The sequence below is a fragment of the Berghia stephanieae genome, chromosome 13 (assembly GCF_034508935.2).
Source record: "Berghia stephanieae isolate SIO BIC M18660-M18661 chromosome 13, UCSD_Bste_1.3, whole genome shotgun sequence".
NCBI classification, from domain to species: Eukaryota; Metazoa; Mollusca; class Gastropoda; order Nudibranchia; family Aeolidiidae; genus Berghia; species Berghia stephanieae.
This window is the reverse complement of record NC_088372.1, coordinates 4,457,338-4,485,153: the sequence shown is the minus strand read 5'-3', so window position 1 is coordinate 4,485,153 and position 27,816 is coordinate 4,457,338. Positions and strand designations below refer to the sequence as shown.

Genomic DNA, 27,816 nt, shown 5'->3' with positions numbered 1-27,816 from the left:
AGGATGGACGATGGACGCATACCCAATGACATCATATACGGTGAACTAGCTTCTGGACGGCGACCAACTGGCCGTCCAGCTCTGCGCTTCTATGATGTCTGCAAACGAGACATGAAACTGACAGGCATCGACTCAAACACATGGGAATCGTTTGCTGACGACCGCAGCGGTTGGAGATATGCGGTGATGGAGGGAGTGAAGAGAGGTGAGGAGAGGAGAAATAAGAAGTTTGAGGAAAGGAGAGCAAGGAGGAAAGAGAGGCAGCAGATCCAAACACCAAGCACACAGTCAAACTACGTGTGCAACAACTGCGGTAGAGACTGCCATGCAAGGAGTGGTCTGCTGAGTCACACCCATCGCTGCTCTCAACAAGACTGATGAGACCAAAGCCATACAGGGCGCAAACCATCGTCTCTTGAGACGGAAGGATGCCTACTACCTACGTAGGCATCAAAGCAACAAAGCATAGAGTGCGATTGGGTTTCTTTTACTTTAAAAAGTATAAACTAGAAGTTCAATTAGATTTTTTGCAAATTATTTCCTCTCGGGTTGTCTCTGTGACATGATTGTGAAGTGTACAAAATGTTAAATGGAAAATATGACCAAAAAGCTGGTAATCTACTTAAACTCAGGCCCGAGCACTCCCTGAGGACAGGAACACGGGGCAACTCTAAGAAACTTTTCACACAAAGGGCCAGACTAGATGTGCGCAAGCATAGTTTCGGTGTTAGCGTGGTTCAAGTGTGGAACAGTCAACCAGAGAAAGTTGTCAGTGTTAATTCACTTAACTCATTCAAGAACAGACTGGATAGCTATTGGAAAAACCAAGAAATCTTCTATGATTACATGGCTAGCATCACATTCTGTCTTCACGGTAATCTGCAACCGGAAGAAACAAAGATGACACTTGAGTCCAGCGCAGAGGATCATTGAGAATCTGTGCTGGAAATCATCTCTAAGTATCTCTAAGTAAGTCTTAGAAAGGGTTTTCACAATGCAGCTGATTCTAAAATATATTCATTACCAGGTATCGAATATCGAAATCGGTTAGTACCCATCACTTTCGGAAGAAGCAGAAATTTGGAGAGAGAAAAAGGAGATCCTGTTTTGTTGCATTTTTCGGCGGAGACATCCTTCGAAATAATATTATGATTGTAATCGAACATGAGTGCCAAACAATCTAGACTATCTCCAAAATATTGTAAGTGTCAAAAGTAGCAAAGATAGGGCGATTTTATTCAGTAAAGAATATTTTTCTGCTAAGACTTTCATTTTTGGTCTGAAGTTGAGTTGTATGACATGGAAAATGGAAACTTGGTTTGTCGACTTCCAACGTTGACCAACGTGTACTTATTTGTAGGTTTTTTGATAACTCAAATTGTTATGGGCTCATTATTTGTAATGGAAACACTCTCAAACTTCTACATTATAACGATGCTAAAGTAAACCAGTAATTGCGCTCGAACGAAGTGGGAGAGCCGACTTTTCTTATCATTATCAATTATAATGATAATATCTTCGGCATCAGGCCTTGACTTAAACTTTATAACTCGAATCTGTAGCGTGATCTGTTATTTTTAAACACCCGTTATATTATTGAAAACTTATTTTATAAGATAGACTCTATATTTATACGAAATTAGTTTTTAATTAATTCTACATAGAAGGCTTTAAAAATGCACTTTTGGGAAATTCCACGGGTAACGGACTGACAAATCAGACAAAAAATGCATACATTTCGTGCTCTGAAACAGAATGTATTTATTGTATGGAGCTAATATTTCCCATGGACATGTATCATGTCCGCCCTTATCATATATCAAAAGGATTAAGATGAATCTTTATCAACTTGAATTTTTTTGACATTATAATGTTGGTAACGGACTGACATCAGAAAATCCATCTTTTTCAATTTTATATGTAGATGGATCAAACTTTCTGAAGTTAAACCTTCCAGTACCAAATAAGTTATTTTATAGTAACCACGAGATGTTGTTCTACAACCCACTAGCAATATTTAAAAGATTGTCCAAAATTTGAATCTGCAGTCTTAGAAAAAGTGTCGGTAACGGACTGACAAATGGATGGTAACGGACTGACACCTCTGAATTTTATTACTCAGAATAACGGTTACTACATAAAATCCAGAGCAAAGCACACATTTTGTAATTATGAGCAATACTGAATACCCAGTGTGATTGATCAAACCATTACTCTTCCTTATATGGATGTCAAGCTACATTGGGCATGACGAGTAACTCGATGGGTGACATCTGATTAACTCAATCCCAACTTTGCTTTTTTTTAAATTAAATAATGAAATAATGATTCGTAGAGTTGAAATCTATTCTGTCAAAGTCAAACGGGAACTTTATTTCAACTATGAAATTAAATTATAATTTTTTTTAAATGTAGATATGAAAGGACTTTAAAACTGGGGAAGGTTTAACATTCTTTTGGTACTTATTTTTGAAGCTTAATTTTTATTCTGTATTTCATCTTGATTCCTCAAGTTTTGGAATTGTCAATAGGCCATGCCCGTCAAGGCAAACTGGGCGATAGAAAATGTATTGGCAGTCAATCTCTTCCTCATCTGCTTTTGACCAGAAAGCCAGTTGTAAGATCTGAGAAAGATCTTCAAAAATTTCATTTGGACCATTTTATCCTTGATTGTTACAATTTTCCTATGCAGATTGTGGGATTTCTCTTAGAAGTACATTCTAAGGTTCTGAGGGAGCAAAATAAACTTAAGCCAATTTTGATTCCTGGATGAAATTCACTAACAATCGACCAAGAGGTTTTCAGGGTTTTTTACAGGAAACTTTTTTGAATTTTTGTCTTTTCTTTTTTTTTCATCTCTCACAATTATGAAATCTTTTCCCTTGGTGCTCGCCAAGAGTACTTCTTGTCCAAATAGAAATTTTCGATCAAATTATTTTATTTCATATTGAATGCCCATTTCCATGATTAAAATATTTCAAAAACCATTGGTTGGTGGATGCCCTTAGCAGTACAGGAATAGTTTAATTTTTAAAAATTTTTTTGGGAGGATTGTAGACTCAAAAGTTGAATTCAGTAGTTTACTTTCCTGTGCTGAAATGTGAGGCAGATGTAGATTAGGTGTGCTTGGTTTACTTTCTTTTGGAGTTGTAGATTGATCAGCTTTTCTCTTTTTTTTCCATTTTGCTTGAAAAATCCCGTTATTTCTTTTAAGCGTCCTTTACAATCACTTTCAAGTTTTCTTTGAGACTCCTGCTTTTGTTGCCTATCTTTTTCCTAAACAATGTCGTAATGCCCATCAGTTTTCAGTCTTTCTTGATAATTTGAACCATGGATAGAGTAGGCATCTTGAACCTGTGAATAAAGAAAATTGAGCGAAATTACATCATAAGCTATGAAAGTCAAATCGGAATAAAAAGCAAATCTTGTTTTCTTAAAAATAATACAGCAAAACTAAGAAGATAAAACTCATTTCTAACTTGTATCACAGTACTTTGTAACAACTAAAATATTGACATTATACACAGCTAAACAGCTTGCTGACCTTTAAAGCCTCAGTGACTCGAAAGTTTTCCACATTAATTTAAATGTTTGATTCCTTTTTTTTTTTCTCCCATGGCTTCTTGCTCCTTTAACAGAAGACTACTACTGACTCCATTGTCATAAGAATATCATAGAACAATAAACAGTGTTTTCCCCTCAATTCAAACATAGCAAAAATCTTCAAGTGATCAAAAGATTCACAAGCTTTAAAAGATTCAACTTACCTATTGAAAAATAGCAGGCTTGATGTTGAAGACCAGTATTTGAAATTTTATGATCCAAATGTTTATAAAATGGCTGCCTGATCAGTTGAAACACATTGGAGTGGACATTACTCTTGAGACTTAAAAAACAACTTTTATATATTGTCTTTGAATTAAAATAGAATTAGTCAGTCTGTTACTGTCAGTCCGTTACCCTAAAAAATGTCAGTCCGTTACCCAACAAAAGTACCTTAAATGATAAATTTCTTGGAAAATTATCTTACAGTGCTAAAGCCATTCATGTAAGAACAGAAAATCTGAAATAGTGAGTCTGTACAACAATCACATCTTTCGTAGATGAAAAAATACTGTTTTAATGGTAATGGACTGACATACAATTTCCCAAGGTCATTAAAACGACCGATGAGGACAACATTTCATTAAAATCGTAAATTTGAATGTTTATATAGGTTTCTGATACTTATAATTGTTTTAATATCAATAGACAAAAGCAAAGGTGGCTATAATTTTGTAGAAGTTGCAAGATTTATAATATTGAGAAAATATTCTTTTCGTTCTTCAAATTGGGGATACCCTTACATAAAACTACAATAAGCATCCTGTACCACAAATATGCACGAAATATCCTTATATTCATAATCCTGAATGATTTTCCAACAAATTGGTACCAAATTGTAACATGTTCTTAAGAATTTGTAAAACACCCCCTCGGTTGACATTTTCGTGGAATTTCCCTTTTAGTTTTTAAAAAAATCACTTTCACTTAGGAGATGCTTTATACAATTATATATAATTGATATTTTATTTCTTTATTTTTTATGTCATTTGTTCAGGATTAATTTATAATTTATATATTTATTCTAAACAACCACTACATCATCATTCTTACCACTACTAATACAATCACCACCACCACATCATCACCCCTACCACCACTTCAACCACCACCAGCACATCATCGTTCCTACCACCACTTCAACCACCACCAGCACATCATCGTTCATACTACCATTCCAGCCAGCAATCACCACCAGCACATCCTCATTCCAACCACTACCACTACAACTACCACCACCATCACAACTATAATCGTAACCACTACTAACACACCATTGTTTCTACCACTCGTACTACAACCACTACCACCATATCATCACCCCTACCGTAACTGCAACCACTACCACAACATCATGATGCCTATCACCAATACTACAACCACCAACACCACATATTCATCCCTACCACCAACCATCACTACAACCACCACCACCACATCATCATGCCTGTCACCACTAGTGCAACCACCACCACCAGATCATCATCCCTACCACCACAACTACAACCACCAGCACATCATCCTTATCAGAGCTACAACCACCACCACATCCCTACCACCACTACTACAACCACCATCTTCACATCATCACTCCTACCAACACAACTACAACCACCTCCACCACCTCATTATCCCTACCACCGCCACTACAATAACTACCACCAGCACATCATCGTTCCAGCCACTACTACAACCACCACACGACCACATTACAAAATACAACATCCACCATCACATCATCACTCCTACCACTACTACTACAACCACCATCACAACCACATAATCATTCCTACCACCCCTACTATAACCACCAAATCATCATCTATAACAACACCACTACATCCCCCACCATTACATCATCACCCCAACCACCACTACTACAACCACCACCAATTCATCATCATCCCTACCTCTACTCCAACCACCACCACCATATCATTATCCCTACCACCACCACTACATATTCATCCCTACCACTACTACAACCACCACCACCACCACATATTCACCCCTACCACTACTACTACAACCACCACCACCACATATTCATCCCTACCACTACTACTACAACCACCACCACCACATATCCATCCCTACCACTACTACTACAACCACCACCACCACATATTCGTCCCTACCACTACTACTACAACCACCACCACCACATATTCATCCCTACCACTACTACTACAACCACCACCACCACATATTCATCCCTACCACTACTACTACAACCATCACCACCACATATTCATCCCTACCACTACTACTACAACCACCACCACCACATATTCATCCCTACCACTACTACTACAACCACCACCACCACATATTCATCCCTACTACTACTACTACAACCACCACCACCACATATTCATCCCTACCACTACTACTACAACCACCACCACCACATATTCATCCCTACCACCACCACTGCCTCCACCACCACCACATATTCATCCCTGCCACTACTACTACAACCACCACCACCACATATTCATCCCTACCACTACTACTACAACCACCACCACCACATATTCATCCCTACCACTACTACTACAACCACCACCACCACATATTCATCCCTACCACTACTACTACAACCACCACCACCACATATTCATCCTTACCACTACTACTACAACCACCATCACCACATATTCATCCCTACCACTACTACTACAACCACCACCACCACATATTCATCCCTACCACCACCACTGCGACCACCACCACCACATATTCATCCCTACCACTACTACTACAACCACCATCACCACATATTCATCCCTACCACTACTACTACAACCACCATCACCACATTTTCATCCCTACCACTTCTACTACAACCACCATCACCACATATTCATCCCTACCACCACCACATTTCTCTTTGTAAGTTACCAGGTCCAAATTACCACACAGTAAGCCAAGCTAGTAAATATCATCATAGGGTTGTCAAAATATTCTTATAAAATACAAAATGTATGAAAATTTAAGAGCAACTTATTCAAAAACACAGTCATTGAGCATTGCTAAAAGACACATGAGTGGTGGTAAAGGTTAAGATGGAGCAACTGACAAATGATTTTGGCCCACCATCTCAAAATGATCACTTTGTTGGTATGATTTAGATGTTGAAAATTAAATTTATATCCAAAAGTATGAGATTTGAACCACAATTTTAAGCTTTATTGAGGAGAATGAGCACGATGTACATAAGTTTAGCTAGACTGATTTTTGAAAAACGGGAAAAAGTAAGTAAGTACCGTCATCCTTTTGGAAAGAGCTGCATTGACTAGTGGCTAATAGAATGAAATTCCATGCATTCCTTGTTTATCGCTGCCTGGGATCACCCCATCCCATTTGTCTGAGTTACTCCATAGTTATGGACAGCCAAGAATGTTCAGATCATCGTTTGATTTCTCTCTTGAGCTTTTTTTTATATAGTGCAAAATCCACTAAACATGCCCAAAGCGCTTTACAAAGGGACCATCACCAACAGCAACATGTAACATGTAGAATGAGACATGACACCTGTTAGGTGATAGTACAATTTTCCCGACAGAGACAATGCTGTTAAAGGCCAGGTACTACTCATTTTATGCCTTAGTACGGTGAGAGAATGTGAGTAAAGAGCATTTTTCCAAGGATTCAAACTATGCGACATGCGTGGCTTGAACCCTTCCGATCCAAAAGTGAGTGTCATACCACAAGACCACGTAGCCGCACATTTCTCTCAGCTTCTTTTACCAAAAACAAATACAAAATTTGAGGAGAGAGCATCCTCTTGATTTGGTCTATGAACTTTGAATTCTCTCCAACAAGAGCTGAGGGAATCTGGCAGTGAAGTTGTTTTTAAATATTAATGAATGAACATGTTTTTTAAGGGAGCACCTTCTATAACTTCAAAGTTTAAAAAAAAAAATATGTGTGAGTATTTGTCGTGTATTTGTAAAGGGCTAAGATGAATGTAACGCTGCAGACGAATGAGATAATGTGATCACATTATCTCATTTGTCTGTAGTGTTTCATTCATCTTGTTTTGTTGATAAAGGGGAAACCGGAAATGTCCACATTATGTTTTCGTTTATTAAATTGAAGCTTACATTCAATTTCACATTGTTATTTATCAAACATATTTTGCAAATCTAGCTACAAGTAATGATGTTTTTGTTTTTAAAGTGTAAATGTGTAACGATATTTTTTTTTCAGCCTTTTTAGGATTATTGGAGACACCGACTGATATTGAAAATACTACTAAACCAAATGAATCAAGTTCTGTGGGCTTTTCATCCAGGATATCTGTGTAAGTCACCAGTTTCATTGATCAACCTACAAACTAGTGAAAGTTTCAGTTTTTAAAAAAACTCAGTAAACTCCTCTGGCAATCTCATCACCAATAGGATTCAATAGTCTGATGTCACGTCCGTCCAACAACCAGTAGCTTGGTTGTAAACAAAGAAAATCTGTATTTTTCATTCTTCATGCTTGCTAGAACTTTTGGAAACTGAAAACTTTTTATTATGTAGATCATTTTGAGCCCATTTTGCAATGTGACCAACGACTTGATGGGACAGTTACTAATTGCAATGCTCCATTCTGATCTGTTGAGTGGATACATGTCATTTTGCAGAAAAAAAAGTCGCTTGGTCTATATGCCGTGTTTGAAAAAAAACAAACATCTTCTCCCTCAAATAAAACGAGGTGGATGCCGTTTTTGAGAAAATTGTTTATACTGTTGAAATGCTAATAAATCAGCTACATTTTAAGGGTGACCTACTCAAAAAAAAGATGAAATTTGGCGTATGTCCTGTTTTAGAATGGAACCCTCCATAGGTACTTAATGTATTGTCGTGAATAGATTTTTACATCTCATTCACGATGAGAAATGAAATAAATAAATAATATGCACAAGGCATGTATCTCCACATGAGTGGGTAGTCGCCACCTGTAGTGGGTAGTTACGCGATTAGTCCGGTTATGTTCGTCCGGTAAGAAAAACAGAGTCAACACTTGACTAATTTCAATCAAATGTCCATTATCCGTTTCGTAGTAAAACGAGCTTCGGAAATGAAAGCAACCCCGTTTTTATACCCATTGTGACGTCACAAACTCACTGGAAGAAACAACAGACAACAGTGAATGGAACTCACCATGACACCCAAGGTTACCCAGCATGAGAACAATTCACAACAACAACTTAAAACCAAACAACAACAAACTGGAACACATTGAAACACAACAATAAATACGTTCCTACAGTATTTGCGAATTAGGATTTATTTTCAACCTACCCACTCAGGTTATTTCTTTTATATTCTACTGTGAACGAGATATAAAAATCTATTCACAACAATGAACAACTGTCTCAACCTGGCTTTTCGTTCTGTGAACCAAGATCTGAAGTTTAAATTTTGCATCAGAATTATGAAACAGGAGATAAATTTTCATTTTTTTTTTAAATTGAGAAAAATTCATGACGTTTATTCTTATTATAATACATAAAAATTCAAGAAAACTTTCATAATTTTTATCATTTTGGCTATTAATTCATTTATAATGTCAGGCTTGCTCTGACTTAGGTGGTGAGCCCATATTATTTGAAAAAATATCAAATTTACAAAATTTTCAGTAACTCTTTGTAGCTGTTTTAATTTTTACTGTGAGATAGTTTAAGATAAATGACCAGATTACAATACATAACAATTGAGTATATTTTTGTCTTATATAACTTATGTGACGTATGATTCAGATACTGATTTGGCGCTGATGCAACAACACATTTTTGTTGTAGTTTATGACAAAACTCTGATCTAGGCAGTGAGGCCATATTTGAAAAAATATCAAAGTTACAAAAGTTTCAGTAACTCATTGCGGCTGTTTTAATTTTTACTGTGAGATAGTTTAAGATAAATGACCAGATTACAATACATAACAATTGAGTATATTTTTGTCTTATACTTATGTGACGTATGATTCAGATACTAGTTTGGCGTTGATGCAACAACTCATTTTTGTTGTAGTTTATGACTGAAATTGAAATCTTATATTCCAAAATTAAATATTGCTTCCATTTTTCATAAAAATAAAAAAATTAAATTAAAATTTCCTTTATTCAACCAATAGGGAAACATTTCTCTGGGGTCTGTTCCATTAGTCTAAGGGAAGACTGGAATAACCCAGGTGTCAGCAGCAGTGCAGCACCGTAAATTGAACTAGGGTGAGGTGACTTACTCAAGGCCACAAAGCGCAGCAGCAGGTGATCGAACTCAGTACCTTTCAGGTACGAAGCAAAGACCGTACCACTGAACCACACTGCCCCCATTATTCATTATTTCCAATTTTAAAAAAATTGATTATGAGTTTCAACATCAATGCTGTAAATTCATCCTACTTTAATTGATTCATACTTCTTTATATCAAACAAAATAGAAATAAGTCAGTTCTTTACACCCCAAAGTCCTTCACCAGATCACGAGTCAGGCCGCGTCAAACTCCATTGAGTTCAAGCACTATAAAGACTCCTCGTGGACAAAATACAACCACCGCTACACCATTTAAAGCATCCAGTGCTGTCTTCTATGAAGCCGAGTGTGGTTGTGGCTTTATTTTTGTTGCTGTGTTGAGCTTTGTATAGCGCAATATGCACTAAATGTGCTCAAGCGCTTTACATGGGGTCCCTGGTCAACAGCACATTTAACTTGCAGCACGCCTGTTAGGCGATATTACAATTTTTCGGAGAAAAGACAATGCTGTTAACGACCAGGTACTCATTTTACACCGGAGTACGGTGAGAGAAAATGAGTAAAGAGCCTTTTCCAAGGACTCAATTATGCGCCGAGCTCGAGGCTCGAACCCAGGACCTTCCAATCTGAAAGCGAGTGTCATACCACAAGACCACATAGCCACACTGCTGTGTTAAGTAAATGATAGGAAGGAGGTCGGTGTGATTCTGGATGACGCGAAAGATGAATGGGAAGCAGTGGAGGGAATTGTGTCGTCAAGGAGAGGAGACTGGCAGAATTGATGGAGACGTGAGGATTTGCTGTTGGTTATTATGGACTTGTTATCAGTATTCGTTTTCGTGTGCACTTTGATGTCCTGTTGACTTGTGGCAGTGTGATGTATGTGATATTATTGGACCAGTCGGTAAGAGCAAGTGAGGTTGGTACGTTGGACGGGACAGCCTGATTAGTACTTTATTCATTATTCCGATATAAAAAATTGATTATGATTATGATGAGTTTCAACATCGATGCATTAAAATTCATCCTACTTTAATTGTTTCATACTTCTTTATATCAAACAAAATAGAAATAAGTCAGTTCTTTACACCCCAAAGTCCTTCACCGGATCACGAGTCAGGCCCCGTCAAACCCCATTGAGTACAAGCTCAAGCACTATAAAGACTCCTCGTGGACAAAACACAGCCACCACTACACCATTTACAGCATCCAGTGCTGTCTCCTATGAAGCTGAGTCCTCCACAATAGTCGGTAATTGTAATTAAAACTATCAGTTTTTTTTCTTCTTGTGAATGCTTATTTCAAAAACAAGAGAAAATCATATATTTATGGTTTCTCTTTATTTGTAAAAAAAAACCCCAAAAAGTAAAAAAACAAAAAAAACCAAAGCAAAACAGGTATTTGAAAGCTCATTCTTAATAAATCAAGAAGGATAATGAATTTTTTTTCAAATGCGGGAGCCATTTAACATTGCAAAATTGTATTTAAAGTGATTTGCTAAAATGTTTACTTCTTTTTAAGTTTGTTCAATTAAATCACTTTAGCCTCATTATTAACATTGAAAATTGAGCATTTATATGGAGCAATATCCACTAAATATGCTCAAAGCGCTTTACAGGGAGCCACCAGCCAACAGCAACATTTAACATGTAGGATGAGATAATACGCCTGTTATAAGCTTATCGCAGTTTGTTTTTTTTGGACAGAGATGATGCTGTTACTGGCCATGTTCTCATTATACACCTGAATGCAATAAGAGAAAGTGAGTAAAGATTTAAGAGTTTCCAAGGACTCAACTTTGCATTATTAAAGTGAATACTGTGGACTGTAACAACAGAAAATGAAGTGAGTAGAAAAGTGCCAGAAGACTTGAGAATAAAAATTTTGCGGCGATGGGGGCTTGAACCCATGACCCTACCGGTTGTCGTCGTATCAGTAAGGTCGTATCTCCTCAGAATTTTTATTCCTTCTTCTGGCACTTTTCTACTCACTTCATTTTCTGTTATTATCAACATAAGTGCCTGCTTCACTCACTTTTCTGGACTGCAAAAAGTACTGTACAAAAATGAATTTAACAGCCTCAAGAAGGAACCAAATACCTAACACAGAAAGTTTAAGGCTCAAAACCTTTCTTCAGTCAATAATTATACCAAAAAAAAAATGAATATATGTACTACTACTTACTTAATCCTCTTCGGGCCTTGGGGCACATAGGGCATCCACCAGACATCTCCATTTTTTGCGATCGACTGCTTTTGCGGTGGCTGTATTCCAGGACAGGCCTGCTTCCTTTAATTCTTTCTCCATGGTCCTTCGCCAGGTTTCTTTGGGTCTTCCCCGCTTTCTCTTCCCATCTGCTGTCCAGTACAAGGCAGTCTTGGAAGTGACCCTTTTTCCATTCTGGCCACATGACCCAGCCAACGCCATCTTCTTCTTTTTATTTGGCTTTCAATGCTAGTGCAGTCAGCTTTCTTTAAGAGATCCACTGTTTTTATTTTTGTAGGCCAAAATAAATTAAAAATTCTTTTTAAACACTTGTTCTGAAAGGCTCTGTATTAAGGAGGATGTCATTTTCCAGCTTTCACTTCCATAAAGCAGTACACTTAAAACATTGCTCTTGTATATTTTCAGCTTTGTCTTTCTCATTATTTGCTTTGATTTCCAAAAGTTTTTCAGCATGCCGAAAGCCTGGTTTGCCTTTTGAATTCTCTGCTTGATATCGTGTTCTGCATTTCCGTCATCTGTTATTTTGGATCCGAGGTAGGAGAACTCTGTTACCTCTTCAATTATATGTTCATCTGTCCTAATTTCACTGTCATGTTTTGGATTCACCCTAATGTACACAGTCTTATCGAAATTTATTTTCAGTCCAAATATATGAATATATGTACATCACTTAAAATCCTGATAGATGGCAGAAATACATTTTACATGCCTAGTCGTTAGTAGGTATTGATGTTGAAATAATTTCGACATTGTACCTACTTGTACTATAATTGACTGTCGGTTGTCGGTCGATGACAGGGCAAAATAATAGTTTTAAAAATTGTTTTGAGTAAAAATATAACCATTGAAATGTCCATTTGACTAATTTTTATATGATAACTGAGGTAATTTTCAAAGGTGTAAGAACTGTATGTTGATTGATTAACAGGGTACGCGTACAATAATTGGCTTGTCGGTTATAACAACAACAATTCACGGAGGAACTAGGTTGGGTTATAGAGATAGTATAGAAACTTGTGATGTCTAGTTTCCATTTTTATTTCATCTTATTTTATTTATTTATTTTAAATTATTTTTATTTATCCATTTAGCTGGTTCAGAGGTGCCAACTATACGCCAAAAAGGCATATTATTACGCTTTTTTCATCAAATTATGTGTTTATGCCTTGGTTTCCTCATTATGCCCTTTTTGTCGTCATCAGGGACGTGTGGGGTGATGTAAGCCATTTTTTTTTCATCCGGAATCTCGTTTCGCTGAAAATGAAAGAAATCTGCAATTTCATCATCCACCTCCAGTTTATCTTGTTTTCAGAAACCTCAACCAGAAGCTTTATTTGGGCAGAAGTAACCTTTAACCAAATTTTATTTTGAGAGGAATCTTCCAATAGCCATTACTGATGATTGTGGTCTTATATGTTTATGAATAAAGCCTTTATTTGCACAATTATACCTTTTTCTTCAAAATTACACATTTTTTCCTTCAAAATTACGCCTTTTCTTCAGTTGGTGGGGTTGGCAGCTCTGCTGGTGTTATGTCTGGGTAGTTTAGTTGCAAAAAATTGAGTTCATAGTTTGAAAATGGGACTGTTCTACTGAGGGGAATAAATATAAATTCTTATGATGATAAACCCAAATAGTTTGTATTTCTGGTCATGGCAACTTTATAATCTCTTTCAGCCATTGGGGTCACTCTGACATAACACCTTTACAAGACGATAGGTCATATTTATTTGTTCCTTTATAAAACATTGTTGTTACTGTAAATGGTTTGTTTGGCAAGGGCCTATAAATATACGAGAAGTTTTAAAGATTTTTCCAATATCTTATCCACAGCATTGGTTGAGGGCAGAGGTCATGCACGTGGAGAGATTGGCATTACAAGCTTTGATCTAAGACAACCTGTCTTGACCCTCTCACAGTTCTCTGATGGCCAGACCTACGCTAAAACCCTCTCCAAATTGCAAACTCTGAATCCTTTAGAGGTAATCTTGAAGTATTTGGGAAGCATACATATTTCTGAATAAGGAATACAGTGACAGATAAAGATCTGAATAAGTGTGTATGAAAGGTGCCAGACAAAGCAAGAAATAAAAATACAAGAAGAAAGACCATCCCAAAAAATCAGTCTACCTCGACTGGGGATCGAACCTCAGACCTTCTGATTACCCGTTATCTGAGGTGTCACTGGTTTTATGACATTAAGATATAAAGATATTTTCAACTAATGATTTTACCAAAAGGCCCCACAAAAGTATAGATTTAAATTATTAAACAAGTCTGCTGATTAAATTGAATTATAACTTTATCTTAAAAGATAAAGAATATGTCAAAATTAAAATGAAAGGTTTGACAACCAAAACGTACCTATTCAGTAACATATAAGACAATACAATACACATAAACAAATCTTGTATTGTTGTTGTCTCCGGTTTGCTCCTCTGTAATCTTGAAACAGTGTTCTGATTTTTCGTGAAGATGTGTAGTGTGGACACTACTTCACTCAATACCGATCATGACACAACACATATTGAGAACAACCGTGCTTCTCACATTTGTTTTACGTACAAGACTGAGCACTATCCTTTTGGATCTGGATAGAGAATTGACCGACTCAATTGTTAACGGGCACGCTCTTTTTACTTCGTCATCGACTGACCAGCTTTTGATATATTATAACACTTTGTTTGGTCTCCTGTGTTATATTTGTTTTATTCTGAACGGGCCTGTATAACACAATTTTTGGCCTTCTCTGTGTTATATTTTATTGGGACATATAGTAACAGATTTGCCTTCTCTATACTATGATTTGGTCACCCGTTTACAGACTTACACAGTACGCTAGCCTGTACTATGCCTTGCTATCTTCCGGGCCCTGAACGTATTTCACACAATCAACCCTGCATTGTGTGAAGAATAGCAAGTGACGTTTTTTGTCTGCCATGGATTTATATAATCATGGTGAGTAGTATTCATATGATGACTGAGAGGCGTTGTCATCACAAGATGGCATAGCAGCAGGTTTGAAAAATAACAACTCATGGTTGCCTAAAGCTAATTTACCATTGAGACTTAAGCTCATTCTACAGTAACGTGACATGAGGTTCGATCCCGAGTCGAGATCGACTGAGTTTTTGGGATGTTTTTTTTTTCTTGTATTTTTCTTTCTTGCATTGTCTGGCACCTTTCATACACACTTGTTCAGATCTTTATCTTACACTGGTGCCCGCTCCTTAATTTCTGACAGAAGCTAGATTGCATACTCTCAAACTGCCAAATATAATTAGATGACATTTCAATATTAACAATGGGTCACTGACATGGCCTGTATATTTTCCAACTTGCTTTCTGTCTTTGTCTTGGAATGAGATTACTTGGTTTTGTCCTGACCCTGGCCGGATACCCTGACTGAGAGGAAACAGTCAAATGTATAGTTAGTTTTGGGAGATGATATTTTTTTTCCTTGTAAATCATCTCTCTGTTATGCACCGTATTATGTTTTGTATATATATATTATATATGATTTGTAAACATTTGAGTGTATTCCTCTTAGCAGAAAACTGTACTTGTGTCTGGATGAGACTTTTAGGTGATCTCAAACTAAGTACTTTGATAGTGTTCTCTTGGAATCTACATGTTTCCTATTTGAACCAATTCCCCTTTTGTCTTCTCTTTTATTGGGTGCTTTAATTGTAAATCTAGAACTTTTTATTTTCCCATTTTATTCCTTTTTACTGGCGCTGATATGACCTTAACTCACTCAACCCTAACACTGACTATATCCGTAGTATACCTGGGGTTACTTGTACCCCATGCCTATTTATTACATTTTTCTGACAAATTATACGCGTAGTATCAAAGCTAATGTTTTTAGTTTTTACATGTTAATGGTAGCTGAATAAAACTATATAAGTACATGCTCATTTTTAATATATTTTTTTAAATTTTGAAAAGTAGCAAAAATCTCTAGCATTGAGTGAGTTAATGTGTTGCAAGCGCCGTAAAACCCTTAAAAACAAAAACAAGTGACACGGCGTCCTTCATTAAAATACATATCAACTCTCTACCAACACAAGACTCAAACTCCCGCCGCATTCAAAATTAACTCAACCCAGGTTCACACTCAAGGACACTTGATCAGAGGTTTTAGGGAGGAGAGAATATATCCGACCCTTCGCCTCAAAACGGTATTAAGTCGGGATGGTTAAGATGTTGAAAATTGAATTTATAGCCAGAAATATCAGACTTGTGTTGAATTTGTTTGTTTTATTGAGGAGAATGGATACCATATTTTAGGGTGCTCATGCCAACGATTTATATTTTTGACCAGTTTAACATTAAATTCGGCTTTTAAGCATATGGCTCGTTCCAACATAATACCGTTTTGAGACGATGGGTCACATATTAGTTATCTCTCTTAGACCATAACACTGGGAACAACTAATTTACTGGTAACAAGCTTCTGGGCAATATTGATACCTTTTAGGATGCACTACTAACTACCTGGAAGGCGATATGAATTTTTATTTTTAGATATACTACATAGACAGTAAAATTATAATTTTAATCCTCTTCTCAGTTTAAGACGAAAACAAAACCTATTTTTTGACATTGAAATCCTTTTTGTTAAAACAAATGCTATAAATTGAGCTTAAACTAAATTTTGTTAACTTTTTATAACTTAATTCTATTTTGAGACGAACAGAATCATCTGACGAATTATTTTTCTTAATAGACCGTGTAATATAACAAGATCGAAAGGTCCTGGGTTCGAGCCTCGCTCGGCGCATAGTTGAGTCCTTGGAAAAGGCTCTTTACTCACATTTTCTCCCCGTACTCAGGTGTAAAATGAGTACCTGGCCGTTAACAGCGTTGTCTCTATCCGAAAAATTGTATTATCGCCTAACAGGCGTCATGTCCCGTCCTAAATGTTAAGTGCTGTTGTTGGCCAGGAACCCCTTGTAAAGCGCTTTGAGCATGTTTAGTGGATATTGCGCTATATAAAAGCTCAATTTAAGCTCAATTTAGTTACTTAAGAAAAGAAGAGCTATTTTTTATATGTTAATCAGTTACTTATTTTTCTTTGCAGGTTCTTCTACCTAATACAATGTGTGAAAACAATCCCAGCAATAAGTTATTCAACTACATCTCGCAACAGTTTCCTCATGTCACTCTATCATCAGTTCAAAGAAGATATTACAATGAAAACAAAGGTAAATAACATTATTATTATTATTATTATTATTATTATTATTATTATTATTATTATTATTATATTATTATTATTATTATTATTATTATTATTATTATTATTTATTATTATTATTATTATTATTATTATTATTATTATTATTATTATTATTATTATTATTATTATTATTTATTATTATTATTATTATTATTATTATTATTTATTATTATATATTATTATTATTATTATTATTATTATTATTATTATTATTATTATTATTATTTATTATTATTATTATATTATTATTATATTATATTATTATTATTATTATTATTATTATATTATATATTATTATTATTATTATTATTATTATTATTATTTAGTATTATTATTATTAGTATTATTATTAGTATTATATAGAATGTATCTGTTGCATTATTAAAAGAAAAACAAGAGAAAACGAGGATAGATTCCATTCCATGGTCACTTTGATTTCGAAGGACTACTTATTTTCCCAGCCCAAACTGCGATGACAGAATATTTCCTTCATGGCAACAAATATGTAGAGAGACCACCAACATCAATAGTAGCTACCCTGAACCAGGGTGGGCAGGGTGGCACTTGCTGTCTTCTTTCCTCTTATATCTGTTTTCCAATTTGCTTTCTGTCTTTGTCTTGGAATGAGATTACTTGGTTTTGTCCTGGGCCTGGCCCTAGAACTTGGCGGGGAGGGAAAACAGTCAAATGCATGGTTACTGTTTTGGGAGATGATATTTTTTTTCCTTGTACATCATCTCTCTGTTATGTATTGTTATTTTGAATGTTCAATGTAAGCATTTGAGTGTATTCCTCTTAGTGGGATCTTGCGCTGGTGTCTGGGTGAGACATTTAGGTAATCTCAAACTAAGTACATTGATAGTGTGCTCTTGGAATTTACATCTGTTCCCTATTTGAACCATTTCCCTCTGTCTTACTTTTTCCTCAAGTCATTTTAATTGTAAATCTAAAATCTTTTTACTATCCAATTTTCTTCCTTTTTACTGGCGCTGGTATGACCTAAATGTGTTGCAAGTGCTTGTAAAACCCTTAAAAACATAAAACATCAGATATCAAGAGAATTTAATTATTCCAGGAGTCATAGTGCCTGTAATTTGCTGTCTTGAAAAGTCATATAAAGCAAAAATTTGAACTTTTTAAAAGTTATGTTAGGCAGTTTTATTATTGATGATAGAGCTGCTAATTGGCAGAAAACTTTGCTTTAGCTGAAGCTTTCAGCTTTTCCATGGTTTTCCTCCCAATTTTTGGATTTCCTAGGCTTCCCCTTTCTCGATGTCGCTGGCTATAAAATCCGCTGAACGATGCCCAACCGCAACTAAATTCCACTTTTTCAATGATATTTACCAAAAGTCCAATGAACTCTGTCCAATCTGGTCACCTGCAGAAGTTTTTATTACAGTAACTTCCATTGACATTGCCTTTTTTTTTTCATTATAGACTATTTTGTTTGCGATTAATATTTCACACCAATGCAAAGGCACTTCATCAGTGGGAACTTTCCACCTGTCCTACATGTACCTGATGTGGGCAAGAACCCGAAACGGCAGACGATGCTACCGGGCGAGTTCGCGACGGTGCACAAATGCGGACCGGACTTTGCTGATTGGGTCGATTGTCATAACATAGTAGTGTGAGAACCATAAGAAGCTGCTACACCAATGCATCAAGTAATTTTCTCTCATTTTGACTTTCTGTCACCAGCATCTCTGCATTATATTTCATTTGAATTGATTATTATTCTTTTCAGTTTTAATTGTCTTTGTTGTACTGTAATGGACACAATGCTAACTTTATGATACTTATTATCCAGATTGAGAAACACATGTGTAACATTAACCAATTTTGCTCTGTGACAGATTGTTAAAAGAACTGATTATGTGACATTGATTGTGAATTGATTAGCTCTTAGGCTGGCTGGCGTATACTAACCACAGATCACCAAGTGTGGTATTAACTACATTCGTGTGTGATAAGCTGAAGAAATAGATGTAATCGTATTTGATAATGTCTAGTTCAGCTCATACAATAACGTGTTCACTAATTAGATTTTATCGTATTTTATTCTTTAAAAAAACAATTCAATTTGATACTCTATTTTCACAGGTCTTCAGTTTGTCAAACATTTATGTGCTGATGAATACAAGGCAATTGAGCTACAAGTTTCCTCTAAGTATTAATAATTTTTTTCTTCATTTGTTCCTTAGTTCTATCTACTAAAAATTGGATACTCTAGTAGTTTTTTTTTATTTTCAGTAGTTAATTTAGATGAAGAGTAGAGATAAATTCTTGTTGCTTGTAAAATCACTCTCTCACTCACTCAAACCCATATATATATAGATGCTGTAACTCACAACATTGCTATCCGGAAACATAACAGACCAACACACAAAACTATGTGTAACCTGTAACCTTAAACGTTTATAGTCTTGTTAATAGAGTTTAGTGAGAATTACTCGTTAACATGGATGGCAAAAAACAATAACAAAGACCTGAGTGGTGTCAACTTCGTTCTGTCTATATATATAATAATAAATAATAAAATTCCCTTTATTCATCCCATAGGCAAAATTTGTCTCTAAGGTCTATTTCAAGGGAAGACTGGAATAAAACACTGGCATCAGCCATAGTGCAGCGCCACAAATTGAGCTAGGGCAAAGAGACTTGCTCAAGGCCACACAGCGCAGATACGGGTGCTCAAACTCGGTACCTTTTGGGTACGAAGCAAAGTTCGTACCGTGAGCCACACTGTCCCCTGAATGTGCAATTATTCTCTTTAAAAAAAAAAAAAATTCAACTAATTTAAATTGTTTGTTCACAATTATTTTCATTCATCTCCTAAAACTAAAAATGACAAATTTTAACATTTTCAAATAGGCAGTCTGGTCTTGTGGTTACTGAAGCATTTTGTTTTTGTCATTAATATGAGGGAAAAATATAATTACTGAATGTTTAGTTACATTTCCATTCATGTCTGTTTTCAGATATTATTGTCTCGCGACTGCTGGGGCATTGATCAAGTATGTAGAGTTTGTTCAAAACATTATTATTGCTCCAAAGTCCCTTAAAGTCGTCTTTAAAGGCAGTGAACAGGCCACTATGATTGGTAAGACAATGTGCATGTTAAGACAAATGATGTGGTCTGTGTTGGGAAATGGAGTTTTGAAAATATAAACGAAAGAATCAAAATGGAGAGGCTTCGAATGGGAACAATACAGACAATGGACGTTTCAGGTTCAAACCCTTCATCAGCACGACAATAAACAAATTAACGTGGAAAACAAATGAAATAACATGCAATATAACTTGTATCGTCTGTCAGAAAATACAAATTATATTGCATTTTATTTGATATGTTTTCCACATTAATTTGTTCATCGTTGTGCTGACAAAGGGTTTGTACCCGAAACGTCCATTGTATGTATTGTTCCCATCCGAAGCCTTTCCATTTTAATTGTTTCGTTTGTATTTTCACTATCCCAGGCTTCAGGCAGCCTCTACCACTCTCGAAATAATGGAGTTTTATATGGTTTGTTTGATTCTGATGATGTGGTATTTTCAGCTCTAAAGGGAAAATGCACGTATCAAAGTGGAAATTTGAAAAGCTGGCACCAATGTGAGATAAAAATCTGACAAGGTGTGCAAGAAATAGTGCTTGACAAAGCAGAAATGAATACAAGACAAGAATCACCTTAAAAATATCAGCCTGCTTAACTAGGGATTGAAATTCAGAATCCCTGGTTACCCCATGTAGAAAATTTTTTAAAAAAGAGAGAGAGAGTGAGAGAGAGAGAGAGAGAGAGAGAGAGAGAGAGAGAGAGAGAGAGAGAGAGAGAGAGAGAGAGAGAGAGAGAGAGAGAGAGAGAGAGAGAGAGAGAGAGAGAGACTGAGACTTCATTCTACTTTTTGATTTTGTTGTCATATTTTGTAGTTATGTCCCTTTTTTTATTCGTCCAAGAAAGATGGAACGAAAACAGAGTGAATATAAAGATGGCATTTTTTTGCCGGTTGATCGAAGACAGCACACTCAATTTTTTATGTATCAATATGTTTGTTGGTTGTTCCATCTTGTTGAAGGGTAAATAGTTTGTTACAGTTTTCAAACACCCTATTTGACGTAGGCTGAATTTTTGGAATTTTTCTTGCTTGTTTTGGCACTGTTAAATAAATTCATATTTATATTTTGACCTAAACAATAAAATACTCGTTTTGTGATAAAAAGTTGAGCACTCATTTATTACAATGGTCGTAAATAAAATATAAATATGATTTAGATCAATTGAGCAAAGGTTGTTCACTAATAGTCATATTTCTTTATTGGAGTGTCTATGTACACGGTAACTGTAGTTTTAGGCAGTTTGGTGAGCAGCAGCAGTGGGAGTCAAATTGTGACCCAACTTGCCCATAAGAAAGTTATGACTGGAAATTGCCTTTCGCTTTTACTAAAAGTTTTAGAGGGGTTCAATTAAAGATGCATAACTTCGTTATAAAGAGGAATATCGCAGATATTTTGGTATCATTTTTTTCGTTACTAACCGGGCACCTAGCCTCAGGATCTACGTACACGGTAACATTTAATAGGTTAAATTGTATTGTTTGATTTTAAAAATAACACACACACACACACATATACAGATCGAGGTCCATCCATTTCTTGTATTGTAGTGGCAACCAGTTACTGTGTACGTAGATCCTGAGGCTAGGTGTCCGGTTACCGTGTACGTAGACACTGCCTTTCTTTATCAAAATGAATGAAAGCATTCTGTCATATTTAAAATAAGCACATTTGATGTCCATCCATTTCTTGTATTGTAGTGGCAACCAGTTACTTTGTACGTAGATCCTGAGGCTAGGTGCCAGGTAAACGTGTACGTAGACACTGCCTTTCTTTATTGAAATGAATGAAAGCATTCTGTCATATGTGACCCATCGTCTCAAAATGGTATTATGTTGGAATGAACCAGATGCTTAAAAGCCGAATTTAAATGTTAATCTGGTCAAAAATATAAATTGTTGGCATTAGCACCCTAAAATATGGTGTCAATTCTCCTCAATAAAACATACAAACTCAACACAAGTCTGATATTTCTGGATATAAATTCAATTTCCAACATCTTAACCAACCCGACTTAATACCGTTTTGAGGCGAAGGGTCACATATTTAAAATAACCACATTAGATGCTGTTTAACATTTAATCAACTCCACAGGGGATTGGGATTTTATTTTCCTGACCCCTCTGTTCACCAAACAGTGATTGGGTAGCTGGATCTGTTAGACTTGGTGGAAAGCACTTTGCGATTAGACTAGTGTCCTATCCAAAGGGTAACAAGCAATTGCCACTGCTCGTTTAGTGCTGTTGAAACCGGGATAAACTCTGGTTCCATGAATCTTATGGTTCTGAAGGAACTGTTTTTTTTGTATTATTTACTCATTATTTATTCTTTTTATTCATTTATAGATTTTTGAAACTGAGATACAGGAGGAGGTTCAGGGTTAAATAATACGATCTTTCAAACTAACTAATCGTCCAAAACTAACCCTAACAGTACCTTAATTGGGGCTATGTGGTCTTGTGGTATGACACTCGCTTTCGGATCGGAAGGTCCTGGGTTCAAGCCTCGTGCTCGGCGCATAGTTGAGTCCTTGGAATAGGCTCTTTACTCACATTCTCTCACCGTACTCAGGTGTAAAATGAGTACCTGGCCGTTAACAGCGTTGTCGTTTTCCAAAAATTTGTAATATCGCCTAACAGGCGGCATGTCCCGTCCTACATGTTAAATGTTGCTGTTGACCAGGGATAACCTTTGAAAATTGTTTTATAGTGAAATATGCAGATGATACTGCTATTCTTGGCTTATTAAAAGATAAAGTTACCGAAGAGAATTATTTCAAACAAATAAATATATTCACCGATTGGTGTAAACAAAATCAGCTTGAATTAAATGTTGAAAAAACGAAAGAACAGGTGTTTGGTGTAAAAAATAAAAACGACTTAAAGTGTGTGGCGATCGGTAAAGATGATGTTGAGATAGTTGACTATTTTAAATATTTAGGAATAACCATTGATAGTTCCCTCAATTTCTCTCAACATATTAATATAATATCTAAGAAAGTTGCCCAAAGATTATACATCCTAAGGAAATTGAGAACATTTCAAGTAAGGAAGAAAACTATGTAAAGAGTTTATGACTCATTGATTAAAAGTGTAATTGCGTTTGGCTGCACCATATGGTTTGGAGGATGCCGACTTAAAGATAAATCAAAAATTTCAAAATCTATCAAAGAGGCATCAAAAATAGTAAACCATCCTCTTGATGGAGTAAAAAGAATTCATGGAAAAGCAATAGAAAGGAAAGCATTCTCAATTACCAACAATAAAAAACCTATTTTATACCATGAATTTAGTCTTTTACCATCTGGGAGAAGGTTTTGTCAGATTAAATGTAGAACTAACAAGTATAAATCAACGTTCGTTCCATCACCAATAAAAATTTTGAATATTTCATATGGTACAGAAAAACCAAGGATTGATTCGTTGACTGATTAACTGATTAATTTATTTAATGTAAGATTAACTGACCAATTGATAATGATGATAATTTTTGGTGTCGAATTGCCACAATCGTAACAAATTGAAAACGAAATGAATATGTTTATGTTGTGTATATCGCACGTGTGAAAGAAAGAGAGGAAGAGAGAGAGAGAGAGAGAGAGAGAGAGAGAGAGAGAGAGAGAGAGAGAGAGAGAGAGAGAGAGAGAGAGAGAGAGAAAGAGAGAGAAAATAAGTAGGAGTGAAATATCTGTTCAATCTTACAGTTATCGTTTAACATTATAACAAGTGTAACTAAATTACAAATTGCCATATTTATGGACAATAAAGATCTATTATTATTATTATTATTATTATTATTATTATTATATAAAGCTCAATTTTTAAAAAATTGTGAGCCGTAGTGCAGGTGGTTTTTTTTTTTTTTACAACATTGTTAAAATTCTGACTCTTGCATTTTAAAAAAAATCAATGTTCAGACTCAGCCTCAGCCAAGAGCCTTGAACTCATCAGAAATTTGAAGGATCCTATGAGTCAACAGACCTTGTTTGGTGTGCTCAACTACACCAAAACACACGGAGGGGCTCGACTTTTGCGTTCAAATATTTTACAGCCACTCAATGGTGAGTTTGAAGGAAAATGGTTCCAAACTATTTTTGTTTGTTTTGCTTTTGATATTTCTCATTGTTTTTTTTTCACTTGTTCCTTAAATTCTTGATCCTTGGTCGTTTTGACAGCTCTCATGTGAACACCTGTCAGCTCATCCCTTGAGTCACAGGTGAAGCTTTTGACAAAGACCATCTCATAGTTGTGTCACAATCTCCGTCCTCATGAATTCATTAGTGATGCAGGGCTCACAGGTAAAACAGTCAATTTATGTTCTTACTTACTTTTGAAACACACAATGTATATCACATACGACTGCTTGTGATTGGTTGAAGACTTAAGACTTTAGGGAGGGTTGACTTACTAGCAGTAGAACAAAGAGGATGAAATTAGTATTTGCCAAACACTCTGCTCAATGTTGAATAATGTAATGTACTAATTTCACGTCAGTAAAACATAAGTCTGAAGTTCCTAACTCATGATTACGGTAAGAGAAAGATGACATTGACCTACAAATAATTTAGATAAAAATTATTCATAATATCTTTGAGCTTTTTTTGAGCTTTTATATAGCGCAATATCCACTAAACATGCTCAAAGCGCTTTACAATGGGTCCCTGGCCAACAGCAACATTAAACATGTAAGAGGGGACATGATGCCTGTTAAGCGATGTTACAATTTTTTCGGACAGAGACAATGTTGTTAACAGCCATCTTAGTTATCTCTTTGCGGTTACTTAAAATTGTGATCAGTCATTTTTTAAACACCAAATTCGTAGAGACAAATAATTTTTCTCTTACCAATAGGTTTATTATAACTGGAATTTTACCTTTACTTTATCTCGACATGAACTTTTACATTATATTGTTCCTGACCTCCCATAGTGGGCAGGGAGGTATTTACTGTGTCATGTATCCCCCTTTATATGTTTTCCAACATGATTTCTGTCTTTGTCTTGGAATGAGATTACTTGGTTTTGTCCTGGCCCTGGCCGGATACCCTGGCTGGGAGGGAAACAGTCAAATGTATAGTTAATTTTGGGAGATGATATTTTTTCCTTGTAAATCATCTCTCTGTTATGCACTGTATTATGTTTTGTTTATGTATTGTATATGATTTTAAACATTTGAGTGTATTCCTCTTAGTGGGGACCTATGCTTGTGTCTGGATGAGACTTTTAGGTGATTTCAAACTAAGTACTTTGATAGTGTGCTCTTGGAATCTACATCTGTTCCCTATTTATTCCCAGTTACCCTATGTCTTACTTTCTCTTGGGTGCTTTAATTGTCATTCTAGAACTTTTTTACAATCCGGTTATCTTCCTTTTTACTGGGCTGATATGACCTAAATGTGTTGCAAGCGCCGTAAAACCCTTAAAAACATAAAAAACAAAAACAAACATTATATGTGACCCATCGTTTCAAAACGGTATTATGTCGGAACGAACCAGATGCTTAAAAGTCGAATTAAATGTTAAACTGGTCAAAAATATAAATTGTTGGCATTAACACCCTAAAATATGGTATCCATTCTCCTCAATAAAACATACAAACTCAACACAACTCTGATATTTTAGGCTGTAAATTCAATTTTCAACACCTTAACCATCCCGACTTAATACTGTTTTGAGGCGAAGGGTCACATATAGTTTTCAGCAACATTGTTTAATTTTTAAAACTATTTTCTCCAATAGATGAAGAGACAATCTGCCAGAGACAAGAAGTGGTAAAAGAACTAACTGGAAAAGAGGACATCTTCTATAACCTTCAAAACGTTGTCAGCAAATTTCCTGATATTGGTAATACGCTTCAACAGTTGTAACGTCACTTCCCTCGTAATGACGCATGGTAACTTAGTAACCGGCTCTAAACTATCGGAACAATGGCAGACGCCCTTATTCAATATTTCTCCGACGAGCATAAAAGCGTATCCAGAGGAAAAAAACATAAATCTGATCATTACACATTCTGATCACAAGACATATGAAAAGTTCTAACCAGCATGAAGAATAGAAAGTACAGATTTTCTTTGTTTAGACGTGACATCAGACTATTGAATCCAATTGATATTGTTTTGCTTTTTTCATCTAATATTTTTTTTTCTTTTCCATTTTTCCATTGTACGATTAGCAAAGTAATAAGGAAAAGGAAATTTTTTGATAAATTGTGATAATTAATTTAAACATCAACAGTACAAGTCTATATGGTGCAATACAAACACGCTGTTATTATTATTATTATTACTTTGCTTATCATACAATGGAAAAATGGAAAAGAAAACAACAGTAAGAGTGCTTCAGATTGCACGCCATCAAAACCTTGAAGTTGGGACAAAACTAGAATAAGAATATATTAGTTGCCATCCAATATATGCTTTTGAAATATATTTTTTCTTGGATTTTTCCACTGAGGAAATTGATCTCAAAGACAGGGAGGGAATTCCAAAAGGTCTCTATATTTTCTTTTAGAAAATAAAAAAAAATTGAGCTTTATATAGCGCAATATCCACTAAATTTGCTCAAAGCGCTTTACAAGGGGTCCCTGGACGGGACATGCTGCTTGCTAGGTGATATTACAATTTTTCGGACAAAGACAACGCTGTTAACGGCCAGGTACTCATTTTACACCTGAGTACGGTGAGAGAATATGAGTAAAGAGCCTTTTCCAAGGACTCAACTATGCGCCGAGCGCGAGGCTCGAACCCAGGACCTTCCGATCCGAAAGTGAGTGTCATACCATAAGACCACATAGTCAATATATTTGTTTGTCTTGTAACTATTACTGTTGAATTTCTTGCAGGTCATGTTGTGTCAATATGCATCCAAATCCCTAAGCAAGAATCTGTTCGTATGGCTGAAAGTAAAATCACCTGTGTCATTCTTCTTAAACACATTCTGCAACTTGTGGCTGCGTTAAAGGAGAACTTGTCTTACTGTGAAAATAAGCTGCTGAAGATATATTGCCAGGTATGTCGTGTATTATCATGGTTATGAAAATATATAAATAAATAAAATTTTCTTTATTCATCCCCAAGAGAAAATTTGTCTTGAGGGTCTATTCCAAGGGAAGACTGGAATAACCCAGGCATTAGCCGCAGTGCAGCACCGCAAAGCGAGATAAGGCGAGGTAACTTGCTCACGGCTACACAATGAGGTGGGTAACCGAACTTGGTACCTTTTGGGTACGAAGCAAAGACCGTACACTGAGCCACGCTGCCCCCTAAATGTGTGTTCAATTGCCTTAAAACATATGTCGGGGAGAATTAGTGGTCGAAAATGGTCAAAATAATCAGAACTCTTCCTCTTCTTTAAATTGGGACCTTGTTGGATGTAGTCTGCC

At 35.8% G+C, this 27,816-nt stretch overlaps 1 protein-coding gene across 1 annotated transcript in view; it reads left to right on the top strand.

The window, feature by feature from the left end:
• Window positions 1–1,090: 1,090 nt before the first annotated feature.
• Window positions 1,091–27,816, top strand: part of LOC144958520 (mutS protein homolog 4-like) — a 57,151-nt gene continuing 30,425 nt past the window's right edge. The window contains exons 1-10 of the mRNA XM_078890546.1: window positions 1,091–1,201; window positions 7,819–7,912; window positions 10,921–11,102; window positions 13,911–14,059; window positions 17,164–17,287; window positions 19,426–19,492; window positions 20,304–20,425; window positions 24,351–24,494; window positions 26,172–26,276; window positions 27,277–27,443. Of these exons, the coding sequence (XP_078746672.1) occupies window positions 1,165–1,201; window positions 7,819–7,912; window positions 10,921–11,102; window positions 13,911–14,059; window positions 17,164–17,287; window positions 19,426–19,492; window positions 20,304–20,425; window positions 24,351–24,494; window positions 26,172–26,276; window positions 27,277–27,443 (1,191 nt within the window). The 5' untranslated portion in view covers window positions 1,091–1,164. The remainder of the gene's footprint in view (window positions 1,202–7,818; window positions 7,913–10,920; window positions 11,103–13,910; window positions 14,060–17,163; window positions 17,288–19,425; window positions 19,493–20,303; window positions 20,426–24,350; window positions 24,495–26,171; window positions 26,277–27,276; window positions 27,444–27,816) is intronic.